The sequence below is a fragment of the Rosa rugosa genome, chromosome 2 (assembly GCF_958449725.1).
Source record: "Rosa rugosa chromosome 2, drRosRugo1.1, whole genome shotgun sequence".
NCBI lineage: Eukaryota > Viridiplantae > Streptophyta > Magnoliopsida > Rosales > Rosaceae > Rosa > Rosa rugosa.
The window spans coordinates 26,210,624-26,222,717 of record NC_084821.1 but is presented as its reverse complement, the minus strand read 5'-3'; the positions used below and the strand labels follow the sequence as shown (position 1 = coordinate 26,222,717).

Here is a 12,094-nt window from a genome sequence, read left to right as displayed (position 1 = left end):
CATAAGTTTCTCCTTCAACAGTGGACAGACATTAGAGTGCCTTAAAACTTAGAACATATCCCCAGAGCATTTCTCAATTTCTCAAATCTAGCAGTGTCAAGAGGCTTAGTGAACAAATCAGCAAGTTGACTATCAGTGGGCACAAAACTTAGTTCAAGTATATTCTGTTCAACCAATTCTCGAATAAAGTGATATCTAAGATCAATGTGCTTTGTTCTAGAGTGTTGTACAGGATTTTTTGTGATGTTGATAGCACTTGTGTTATCACAGAAGATGGACAACTTACCTTGAGAGATGCCATAGTCATGAAGCATTTGCTTCATCCAAAGCATTTGCGTGCAGCAACTCCCAGCTGCAACATACTCAGCTTCGGCAGTAGAGAGGGAGATGCAGTTTTGTTTCTTGCTATGCCATGCAACCAGATTGTTGCCAATGAAAAAGCATCCCCCAGATGTGCTTTTTCTGTCCTTCAAGTTTCCTCCCCAATCAGCATCAGAATATCCTGCAATCTCTACATTAGTGTCAAAGGTATAGAAAAGACCACAGTGAATTGTACCAGCAACATATCGGATGATCCTTTTTACAGCTTCTAAGTGAGACTCTTTAGGTTGAGCTTGAAATCGAGCACACACTCCCACACTGTAAGAGATATCAGGACGACTGGCTGTGAGGTATAGCAAACTACCAATCATGCTTCTATAGATAGTGGAATCAACTGATTTGCCTTCCTTATCTTCACTCAACTTTGTGGTGGTGCTCATGAAATTGTTGACTATTTTCTTGGATTGAAGACCAAACTTCTTGACCAGGTTTTCAGCATATTTGGTTTGAGAAATGAACAAACCTATGTTAAGCTGTTTGACTTGTAGTCCAAGGAAAAATGTTAGTTCACTACACATACTCATTTCAAATTCACTTTCCATGATTAATTGAAATTCTCTGACTAGATTTCTAGATGTGGAACCAAAAACAATATCATCGACATACACTTGAGCAATAATAACATCATTGTTTTTGTGTTTCACAAATAAAGTCTTATCAATGGAACCTCTGGAATACCCCTTTTTCACAAGATAATTTGAAAGCCTTTCATACCAAGCATGAGGAGCCTGTTTCAGTCCATACAAAGCCTTCTTCAATGTGTACACATGGTCCAAGTGATGTGGATCTTGAAAACCTTGAGGTTGTTCCACATAAACTTCTTCGTGTAACACGCCATTGAGAAATGCAATTTTCACATCCATTTGATATAATTTGAATCTGAAATGACATGACACAGACAATAGTAATCTCACAGATTCCAACCGTGCAACAGGAGCAAAAGTTTCATCAAAATCAAGTCCCTCGACTTGTGAGTATCCCTGAGCCACTAGCCTAGCTTTATTTCTAATCACATTTCCTTTTTCATCACTTTTGTTTCGGAAGATCCATTTGGTTCCTATAATGTTGCAGTTACTAGGTCGAGGTACCAAGTACCACACATCATTCCTAGTAAATTGATTCAGCTCTTCCTGCATAGCACTAATCCAGTGATCATCTAACAATGCTTCCTTCACATTTTTTGGTTCAATTAAGGACACGAAACTGAAATGAGATATCACATTCATACTTATCAGATTTTCAGTGATAAAGCATAATACAGCATTTCCTTTACTTACCTCGTCCTGACTTACCTGAGCTGCAGCTTGCCTTCTTGTTATCGGTCCATCTGATATATCACCAATGATGTCCTGACTAGAGTGATCTTTATGTACCTGCTTGTATCCTCTTCTCAAGGTGGGAGCAGGTTCAAAGATGCCATCGATTGTTTCCTCTTCCTCAGCTTGAATATCCCTGCTTGTTGTTGTTGTGATTGAAGAGGATGATGTATCTGCACATGCTTCTTCCTGTTTCATACATTCATCATGAATAGAGACATTAATAGACTCCATAACAACACGGGTTCGTTTGTTATAGACTCTGTAGGCCCTACTATTCAAGGAATACCCCAGAAATACACCATCATCACTTCTAGCATCAAACTTCCCGAGATGCGCACTACTAGAATAAGTTAATCACACAACAGTCATCACACAACACATGAGTTTTTGCTGTTGTCTGAGTTAATCAGACGACAGATTTTTTAAACCAGTTGTTTCATCTCCACTCATCCAACACATCGTCATTTGTTAAATTTAAGCAATTTCAGACAACACTAACAAGAACATGTGTTGTCTGAATAATTAAAAAAAACAAACAGACAATTAATTTACATTTATTTTTTCCCACTCAAAAGACTCAAAATCAAAATCTTGTTCCCTCCATTAGCTAAAAAACTTAGGTCATTCTCCCACCCAAACCGCTCTCAGTGTCACTTACTCACCAAAATTGTGTTCCCTCCCTTAGCTAAAAAATTAGGTCATTCTCCCACCCAAATCGTCTCAGCCTCTCTCACTCACCATTGCTCTCAGCCTTGCTCTCACTCACCATCAACACCCCTCACCCTCAATCCCGTTCACCCTTTCACCCTCTTCGAGCCTCTCAGCCTCTATCTCCTCACTCTTGCTCTCACTCACACTCGATACACTCTCAGTGGGCTGTCTCCGTCGATTGAGACTCACCCTCGTTCTTCTTGGTTTAAATCTTCTGGGTTTCATTACTCATCTTTGTTCTTAAAGACTTCACCCTTCTATTTCTCTCCCTTCCAATTCAAGACCTTTTTTATTCTTCTTCACCTTTTCGCACCACTGTTGCTCTGAAACTTTGATGGGTTCTCTCTAATTCCAACTCTTCCGAGGTCTTTCTGGAGCTGCTGAGCTTTTTGACTTGAGGGGGCTCAAAGGTGATCAAACTCCGTCTCTTTTTGTTGTTGCAAGAGTCATGCTTTTCATATTAGATTTTGATTATTCAGTGGCTAATTTCAAGTTGATTACTTCAGCCTCCGATATAGCAGACCCACTCAGGCAAAGATTGAAGCACAGAGAGAAGACTGCGATTCACACAGATTTTAAGATGGTAAGTAAATCTATCTGCGCGTCTTTTTCTTTCAATTTTCTGATTATGCGATGAGTGACGACTATTTCGTTTGAAATTTCTGATTAGACGATGGCGGAGCTGAATCTGCTAACCACCTGCACTTGTTAATCCACAGAGGAGAGACTCTTCCTTCTTCCTCTCTCAACCCAATTGCGTCTTCTACGGCCAACTTGCTTCCAGAAATGAAGCCCCCAATTTGAGGTTATTTCTGGGATTTTGATCTAATTTTCTTCACAATTATATGCAATTCGATTGCCTTTTCCTTGCTATGTGCTTGTATGCATTATACTTGGATATCATGGATTACAGGTTTGTTTTTGGCAAGTAAAGCTTTGAGATTTCTGTATGTGGTGGGATTTGAGAATTGGAAGGTTTAGTGGTTGTGTTTTGGCTTTCTATCAATTTGATTGGCTGCATATATCTAAACATAGTCCAGATTAGTCAAGATATATATTACAATGACATTTGCAGTGTCCGTTCTGCACTTTCTTCTGTGCGTGTATGGAAGGGTGTGAACAACCGTTATGTATATATGTGACTTAGGTTTTCCTTCAACGATGATCCAGGTGGCATGAGCTGTTCATAATTGGAAAAGAATGGGTACAAAGTACTCTTATCATGCCTTATAAGACTACACTATTCATGTACTAATCAATAATGTATGGTCTTATTCTCTTAAACGAAAAGAATATTGACAAAATAGCAATTTATTTTGTGACTTCTACACTTTTACGAATTTATTTATTGTGAATTTGTATTATATATCAACTGGATTTAAAATAATACTTTTATAATGACCAAGGCATTGTTTCTGTGCTTTGCGAACTTGCCTATTTTTAATTTTCAAGGATTTGATAAAATGGTTCATCGGGGTTACTGTACTGTACTTTCATTGCTTCCATTACCTCTGCCCTAAGATATCCTAATCAGATTTCTTTACCTATGTTTGGGTTATTAGAAATCAAATTTATGGTCTGTGTTTCTAGTTGCCTTTTGAGAAAAGGGTTGCTGTTAAATGACAGAAGAGCTTTGGTTTATCTTTGGTTTTTCATGTGAATCAAATTGTTTGACATTGTTTACATAGATAGTGATTATAGCTTCCTGAATATGCAGAGAAGCTTGTGAAAGTGCTTTGAACGAGAAACATGATGATTTTCAGATGGAAGGGTTTGTGGATGAAGCTAGCACTACACATATGGAACAGTTAGAGGCTTTTGGAAGAGTGTTTGAGAAAGCTGCAGAAGCTGACACAGCAAGTTGGTGACTTATGTTGGTAACTTTACCATCGAATTGCTTCACTGGCATATAGTAAACCCTTTTGCATGCAACTGTTTTCCTTACAACATGTGGAGTTGTCTAGTTTTTAGAAGAACTTCTTGTCCCTCGTATTATACTTCTGTTTTGTTAATTAAATATGATTTCTGTAAAATATTAACTCTTTTCAGTCCTAGTAGTTCTTTCAGAAATCTAGTTGCGAATGAGGCGTCATTTGCGCCGAGGATTGTATGGTTTGTGTTTATGAGGTGTTTATTCTGTGGAGTCTGGACTACAAGTGATACTGATTTTTGAGTTTTTGTTGTTTTGTGTTTCTTTTAGAAGTTGCCGGGTGGATCTTCTTGGACATTGGATGTGTTCACTGAAGCATTTGTTGGAAAGTTGAAGTCATATCCTTTCATTTAGCTTATGGTATATTTTTTTTCTGTAACTTTTTCCTAGAATGATATAAAAATAAACTCCCCGGTTGAGTTGATTTTCTTAACACCTATGCTACATTTGCTGATAAGATTTTTGGCTTGAAAAGTATAGCTGCATATCGCAGCGGTCTGGAAATTAGTACACATGTCACTAGGAAAGATGTTGAGGAAGGTCTTTCTGAGGTCATACAGGGTGAGTACTGCATTTAGATGATGTTTTATCTTTGTTAACCGGAATGTATGCTAATTATTCTATCTCTGCAGCTGGAAAGCCTGTTCGCATATCAAATAAAAGTTTTATCGACTATATTTTCACTCGTAGTTTGGAGGTTGCTCTACTTTTTGACTTGCCAATGCAGATACATACAGGGTAATGGAGAGTATTGCAATTATCAAATTGGTTTTGCATTGTTGGAATGATTACTGCTAATATAATAGAAAAATCTGGATTTTTTTTTTTTTGTTTATTTGAAGGAATACTTCTCTTGTTAGCTGATTCACAGGCTATTGCAGAAATGAAATGTGAAGGAAATAGATTCACAGGCTTATCCATTTTTAGGAGTTGCGAACCAAATTTTATGATTCTAAGTACTAGTACTAATTCTACAACCTATTTTCAACTAGGATGCAAAAGTTTATAGGTGAGCTGTATGCTTCTGTGATTGTTCGAAGTTGTATGTTCTTTGGATATAATTGATTGACACTTTTGACCTGTAACTAGTTTTAGCGACAAAGATTTGGACTTGAGGCTATCCAATCCCCTTCATCTCCGGGCTGTGCTTGAGGCCAAGAGATTTTCTAAAAGTCGCATTGTTCTTTTACATGCATCCTACCCGTTTTCGAAGGAAGCATCATATCTAGCCTCTGTTTATCCCCAGGTGATATTTGCAGTTTCGTTGAATTAAAATAGTCTTTTGGGCATTGAATGTAAACTGGCAGGTCATTGAGGATGATAAGCGTTTTCACATACAGGTCTAACTCGACTTTGGCTTGGCTATACCCAAGCTCAGTGTCCAAGGGATGGTATCTTCACTAAAAGAACTTTTGGAGCTTGCTCCAATTAAGAAGGTAACAGTATATCTGGTTTTCAGTTGTTAGTTACTTTTCTTTCAAGAATGCATCTGGTTCTTCAATGCATATCTGAATGAAAATTTATTATACCTTACTATACTTGGTTTCTCAAGACTGAAATTTGCTCTCTCTTATTTCAAGGAAACAGTACAGAGAGTTAGAGAATTAGTTCAGTTTGGGGATTTCAGCTTCTTCAAAGTTTGTGGTTACGTTTTGGTTGGACATGAATAGCTAGTACTTTGAATTGATATGTAAGAAATAGCTAGTACTTTGAATTGATATGTAAGAAATACTTCATACAATTGGGTACCCTATGTGTAGTTTCGGTGTGTTTTGGCAATGTATGACAATGATGTGCTAGTAAATGACATTTGAACTAATTTGTATTTCATATTTGCCTATTTCCAGAAATCAGTTGTGCTTATTCAATTCAAACAACATATATAAGGCTATTAACTGTGGTAGTGCAATATCATCAGACAACACATAAATTTACGAACACATAATATCTATTGTCTGAGGAACATTCAGACAACAGTTTTAATAAAGGAGACATTGTGTGCAATTCCTTGCAACGACATAACCAAACTATCACTGATGTCTGAGTTTTATTCAAGACAACACATGCATCCAACACAATGTTATCTTAATGGAATTTCAGACAACATTATCATCCAACAACATGTTATCTTAAATGAACTTCAGACAACAGAAACAAAAATTACGTGTTGTCTGAGGTTCATTCAAGACAACAGATGCTTTCGGCACATTGTTATCTCATATGCTTTCGGCACATTGTTATCTCATATGCTTTCAGACAACAGTTACATCTCGCAATCTGTTATCTTAAATACATTTCAGACAACAGGGGAAAAAAGTATCTGTAGTCTGAGGTTCATTTCAGACAACAGCATTCACATATTTTTGTTGTTGGAGATTCATCAGACACAACACAACATTTAGAAAATAGTTGTCCTAAAATAATTTCACACAATACCAAAATAACAAGCAGTTGTCTAAGTCAACACGAATTAGATTTTGGGTAAATTCAGACAACAAATTTTTGCTTATACGTGTTGTGTGACTGAGCAACAGACAACTGTTTATCGACAGTTGTCTGAATGAGGTCAATCAGACATCAGACTACTAGACAACAGCAGGTTTTTCATTCAGACAACAGTCGTTCGACAGTTGTCTGATTAACTTTGTGGTATAGTGATGCTCTCTGTCTCGTAGAATGTAGCAAGGACTTCCGAAAACATGAAAATGTCCTACATTTGGCTTCTTTCCTTTCCATATCTCATATGCTGTCTGATCAGTACCTGCTCTCAAGAACACTCGATTAATTGTATAGCATGCAGTGCTTATAGCTTCAGCCCAAAAATTTGTGCTTAATCCTGCTGCATGTAGCATAACACGAGCCATGTCCAGCAGAACCCTATTTTTCCTTTCCACAACGCCGTTTTGCTGTGGCGTAATTGGAGCTGAGTACTCATGAGACACACCAAGCTCATCAAAATAGTTAGTAAAGGAAGAGTTTTTAAATTCTGTGCCATTATCTGATCTTACCCTGACTATGCTAGTGTCAAATGATTTATTTTCGATTATCAGTTTTTGACTTAGATTCTTAAAAGATTCAAATGTTTCAGCCTTGTCTTTTAAGAAATTTACCCAAGTATATCGTGAAAAATCATCCACAACAACTAGTATATAGCTCTTACCTCCAATGCTCTCAGATTGAGCAGGCCCCATCAGATCCATATGTAATAGTTACAGTACCTTTGTGGTCGTTGCTGAGTTTACCACCTTGTGAGGTGCCTTGGTTTGCTTTCCAATTTTACAATCACCACACATCTTGTCTGTTTTACCATTTAGATTAGGCAGACCCCTAACACATTGCTTGGAGGATAACTTCAACAAATCTTGATAGTTTACGTGTCCCATTCTTCTGTGCCATAGCTCAAATGTTTCCTTTGTGGATCTTACAGATAAACAGGACTGGAGTGTTTACTGTGCCCCGAGCTATGATACTTGCTTTTCTTCCATCTCCAAATGTGACTGAACCGGTCGTGCTTTCATCCTCAAATGAGGTAAACCAGGCTTTGTCTCCAGTCATGTGTCTGAAACAACCATTGTCTACATACCAGAAATCTCGTTGCTTGTCAGCCAAGGCAGTTAAGGCTACCATGCATGTGGCCTCTATATGAGTAGTTTGCTGATCTAAACTAGCAGCTGCCAACAAAGAATGATCGTCAGTTTCTTTAGTACGGGCTAAAAGACACTTACTTGTGATTTTCTTGGTCCAGACAGGCTTTCCCTTTCCGATTTGAAAGTCTTTCTGAGAGAACATATCAGTTAGTTTATTAAGAAGTTCCTTCTGTTCTCTAAGTTCACATTGTAAGGATTCAACAGTACATTTTTCTTGAGAAACTTGTGAGATTAACTCTCTCTCTTTACACCTAGGTCTAATATGACCTATCTTACCATAGTGATGACAAGTTGGAATAAAAGTTCTAGAGTTAGGATACCTGTTTTGACCAGTGGAAGATCCTTGGTCAACTTTTACCTGAGGAGTGTGTGTTGGCTGACCTTCCTTCATGTTTCTCAGTATTGAGACTTGATCATCATGTGCGACTTCCTCCTTTTTGACATGTGATCCAGATGCTCTTACAAACTTTGTGATTTTGGAATTTTCTCATGTGTATCCTAGCCCAAAGGTGTCATGTGGTGCTCTTCCTGCCCCAAGTAATTTTGTCATAGTGCTAGAGCTGACCTCAAACTTGGTGAATTTTTCTTGAGTCGATTTTAGCTCATCTTGTAGGGACTCATTTTTAGCCAATAACTCAAGGTTTAGAACTTGTTGTCCCCTCACGTCCAGTTCCAGCATTTTGATTTTGTTGAGATATTCAACCTTTTCAGCCTTCCAACTTGATGAGCCCTGATCACTTGACGAGATAGCCATTTCAGTTACAAGGTTGCTCATTTCCTGTTCCCATGTGGATTGTGAAGTTTCCAACAAGTGCTCCATTTTTTCTTTTTCTGTTCTTAGAAATTCAACTTCCTTTTCGAAGCTTAAGTTTCTTAGTAATGTGGCCTTTGAAGTTTTGTAGAGTTGTTTGCAGCGGATATTTGTTTCATCATCAGAAAATGCCTCGTCACTGTCAGAATCAAGTAGAAGTGACGATACAAGAGCCAACTTTTCCACTTCTTGAGACTCATCATCACTCCAAGTTGAGAGAAGAGACTTGTTGTTGTTGTTTCCATGCTTCCTATTTCCACAGTCAGTAGAGATATGGCCATAGCCACCACACTCATAGCATTTAGGTTTTCCAGAGTGAGTTCCCTTGAAGCTTCCTTTTCCACTCTTGCCATTGTAGTCACTACTGCTACTGCTTCCGCCATAGATGTTTTTCCTAGAAGCATTTGGATTTCTAGAGGAGTTCTTGCTTTTGAGAAATGTTTTGAATTCCTTTGTCAGTAGAGCAAGATCTAGTGTTTCTTCTTCTTCTTCAACTCCTTTTACTACCTTGAAGGCTACACCCTTATTCTTCTTCTCAGGTTTCAACCTCATCTCATAAGTTTTGAGATTGCCGATGAGCTCATCAAGTGGGTACTCATCAATATCAAATGAGTCCTCAATACTGGTGACTTTTGAATGAAATTTTTCTGGCAAGGCCCTGAGAATCTTTTTGACAATCTTATCTTCATCAAAAAGTGCTCCCAGACTACGACACTGACCGGAAATTTTAAGAATTCTACCATGGAAATCATCAATGGTTTCATCATCTCCCATAGTCATAGTTTCGAACTCACAAATCAGTGCTTGTAATTTCTGAGCACATACCTTTTTGTTTCCTTCATATGTAGTCTGTAGAAGATCACATGCCTGCTTGGCAGTATCGCAGTGACTGATCCTCAGTTTTTCCCGTTCAGATAGGGCTGTGAAAATGCTGTTCTTAGCCTTGAAATCTGCTTGCAGATCACGAACTTCTTCCTCAATCCAGTCCTTCCTTGGTTTGGGAGTGGTAGTGGAAGAGCTTTCTCCTTTTGCTTTTACCATAGGTATGGTCCAGCCATTTTCTACAATATTCCACACATGTTCATCTTCAGCATAGAGATATGATTTCATGTATATCTTCCACTGAGTATATTTTTCACATCCACCTTCGAACCATGGAGGACTATTTATAGATCCACCAGCTACTCTATCACGTGAATGTTCCATCTTTCCTAGGATCACTAGAAAGTTCTAGAACCCGCTTTGATGCCAAGTGAAAATACTCGATGGAACAAGTATTGATAAAATACTTTACTTCAATGAATTTATCTAAAGAAAATACGATTCACAACACGGAGATTTGCTAACGCAGTGTAAACTTCTCCACTGAGGAAACTTCACTGCGTGGCTTTTTACGTAGCCAACTCGAAAAATCAATCCAATATGAAACTTTAGAGTTTACAGAATACAAGTAGTGTTGTTCATAACAAACACTTTCATTTAGCAACAAATGCCAACTTGTTTTACAACTGTTCTAACTCCTAATACAACATCCTAGACAATCTATTTTCAACCTTCCTTGCTCTCAAATGAGTCACTGATCTTGAGAGTAAGTATGAAGGCTTATGCAATGGAATACATGAAACAAGTAAAGAGGTTTTTTTTTTTTTTTCAGAAACTGATTTGAACAAAATAAGTAGTTCAAGAGAGAACAATTTTATGCATAAAAAAAACCCACATCTTAACTTCAGTTTCGAAACCTTTTATAAGGGAGAAAACTCCCCCTCAATCAAATCTTGTCTTAATTATCAATTAAGATAAATATAGGAAGGTTTAAAACTGTTTTTGAATATGCAATCGAATCTTTCCTAACCAAGATCAATCAATATCTCAAATTGATATGCATGTTAAAACAACCTTTTTAATGCCGATGAGAATATTGAATCAATCTAACCGATATGCATATCAATTAAAAATCATGCAAAATGATATGGAATGAATACCATATTAAACTCAAGATCAGTGAATCAATTCTGCTTGATCTTCTCTTTATGTTCCGATTCTATGATCTTCCTCTTTGTTTCCTTGAGCCACCGGGAAGATAGGAGAATCATACTCCAAGTCTATCTGCATCTTTTGTTTTCCTTGTGACAATGGGAAATCATGCATTGAATGGTAATAGCCCAATATACTCACACACTTTTATGTTCGTTTTACAACAAAGACAAACCGATGTTTCTTGTATATTAAAAATCATAGCTACCTAAAATATTTGATGTCTTAATTAAGTTCAACTTCTGATGTCTCACACCACTTTAACTGGTGTTGTTTTGGCTAGTATGCGTAAGGCAAAAACAAAATCAATTTTTTAGTTTATTTGATGTCTATGAAGAATTCAACATCAGTTATAAATTTGTTAATTTGAGTTTCTGATAAGACCTTTACACTCACAAATTGAGTTTGAAACTGGCTTGGTCTAGTTGTTTTGTTGTCACTATTTAATAAGAGTTGTTCTGGAACAAAGATTACATGTCAATTGGTACTAAAAATTTATAAGCAAGTAAATATTCTTCATTGCCACCAAAAGTGCCCGAGAGTTTTGTGCTCTTCTCGATGTGTATCAACTGGTCTTTGGAGCAGTGGGGTAAGACCTTCTCCAGAAACTTGAAATCTAGGGATCCAACATCCCCAAGATCCTCTCGATGGTCTATTGCAATGGAAACCCAACGATCATCAAGACATATTAACTTTCCCTTCTCCATTAATTCTGATGATTATTTTGGGAGTGAAGTGAGTGAGGGCTAGCTCTAGTTTCCATTTCCACCTTTTATAGGAAAATGAGTTCGGCTTGCTTTCCTTTAATTTCCTTAAGGGATAAGGCTAATTTATCGGAATATGATAAATTTGCTCATAGGAGAGGCTTGTGTGCCAAGTAATTTAATTTGCTGTAAAAATGCGTACCTAAATAGGGCTTCTGCAAGTCATTTTACCATTATTAAAGCTTCCAAGAAAATGGTTAAAATGAAATATTTCCAACATTATTAAAGCTCACTGACCAAAATAAAGGGTTAATATAAGCCGAGTATGTAACTGAATTGGGTCTGCATTGAATTTCTGTATTCAAACAATCAAACTTTAAAGCAATGTAAAAGTCTGAACTTACTTCTGCTAGCAGCTACTCTGCTCCTATCCCCATACTAGGTGTTGTGTACTACCATCATCCACGTTAGTAATGAGGTCAGCGATTGGCAGTATCATGCCGCAAAAGAAAGGTCCTGTAAGATCTAACTCCAGCACTACTAGTAACATCTGTGAG

General features: G+C 37.4%; 1 protein-coding gene across 4 annotated transcripts; it reads left to right on the top strand.

The window, feature by feature from the left end:
* Positions 1–2,342: 2,342 nt before the first annotated feature.
* LOC133734390 (protein fluG-like) lies at positions 2,343–6,191 on the top strand. Of its 4 annotated transcripts, none has more exons than XM_062162034.1 (10): positions 2,343–2,821; positions 2,933–2,994; positions 3,082–3,216; positions 4,129–4,288; positions 4,612–4,681; positions 4,789–4,902; positions 4,974–5,079; positions 5,431–5,587; positions 5,682–5,777; positions 5,922–6,191. In XM_062162034.1, the coding sequence occupies exons 4-9, from the start codon at positions 4,283–4,285 to the stop codon at positions 5,685–5,687; spliced, it is 459 nt and encodes a 152-aa protein (XP_062018018.1). In that variant the 5' UTR covers positions 2,343–2,821; positions 2,933–2,994; positions 3,082–3,216; positions 4,129–4,282; the 3' UTR covers positions 5,688–5,777; positions 5,922–6,191. The 4 variants fall into 4 exon arrangements, with proteins under 4 accessions (XP_062018018.1, XP_062018017.1, XP_062018016.1 ...); XM_062162033.1 differs by having other exon boundaries at positions 2,918–2,994; positions 4,175–4,288; XM_062162032.1 differs by having other exon boundaries at positions 2,918–2,994; positions 5,929–6,191.
* The last annotated feature ends 5,903 nt before the right edge of the window (positions 6,192–12,094 follow it).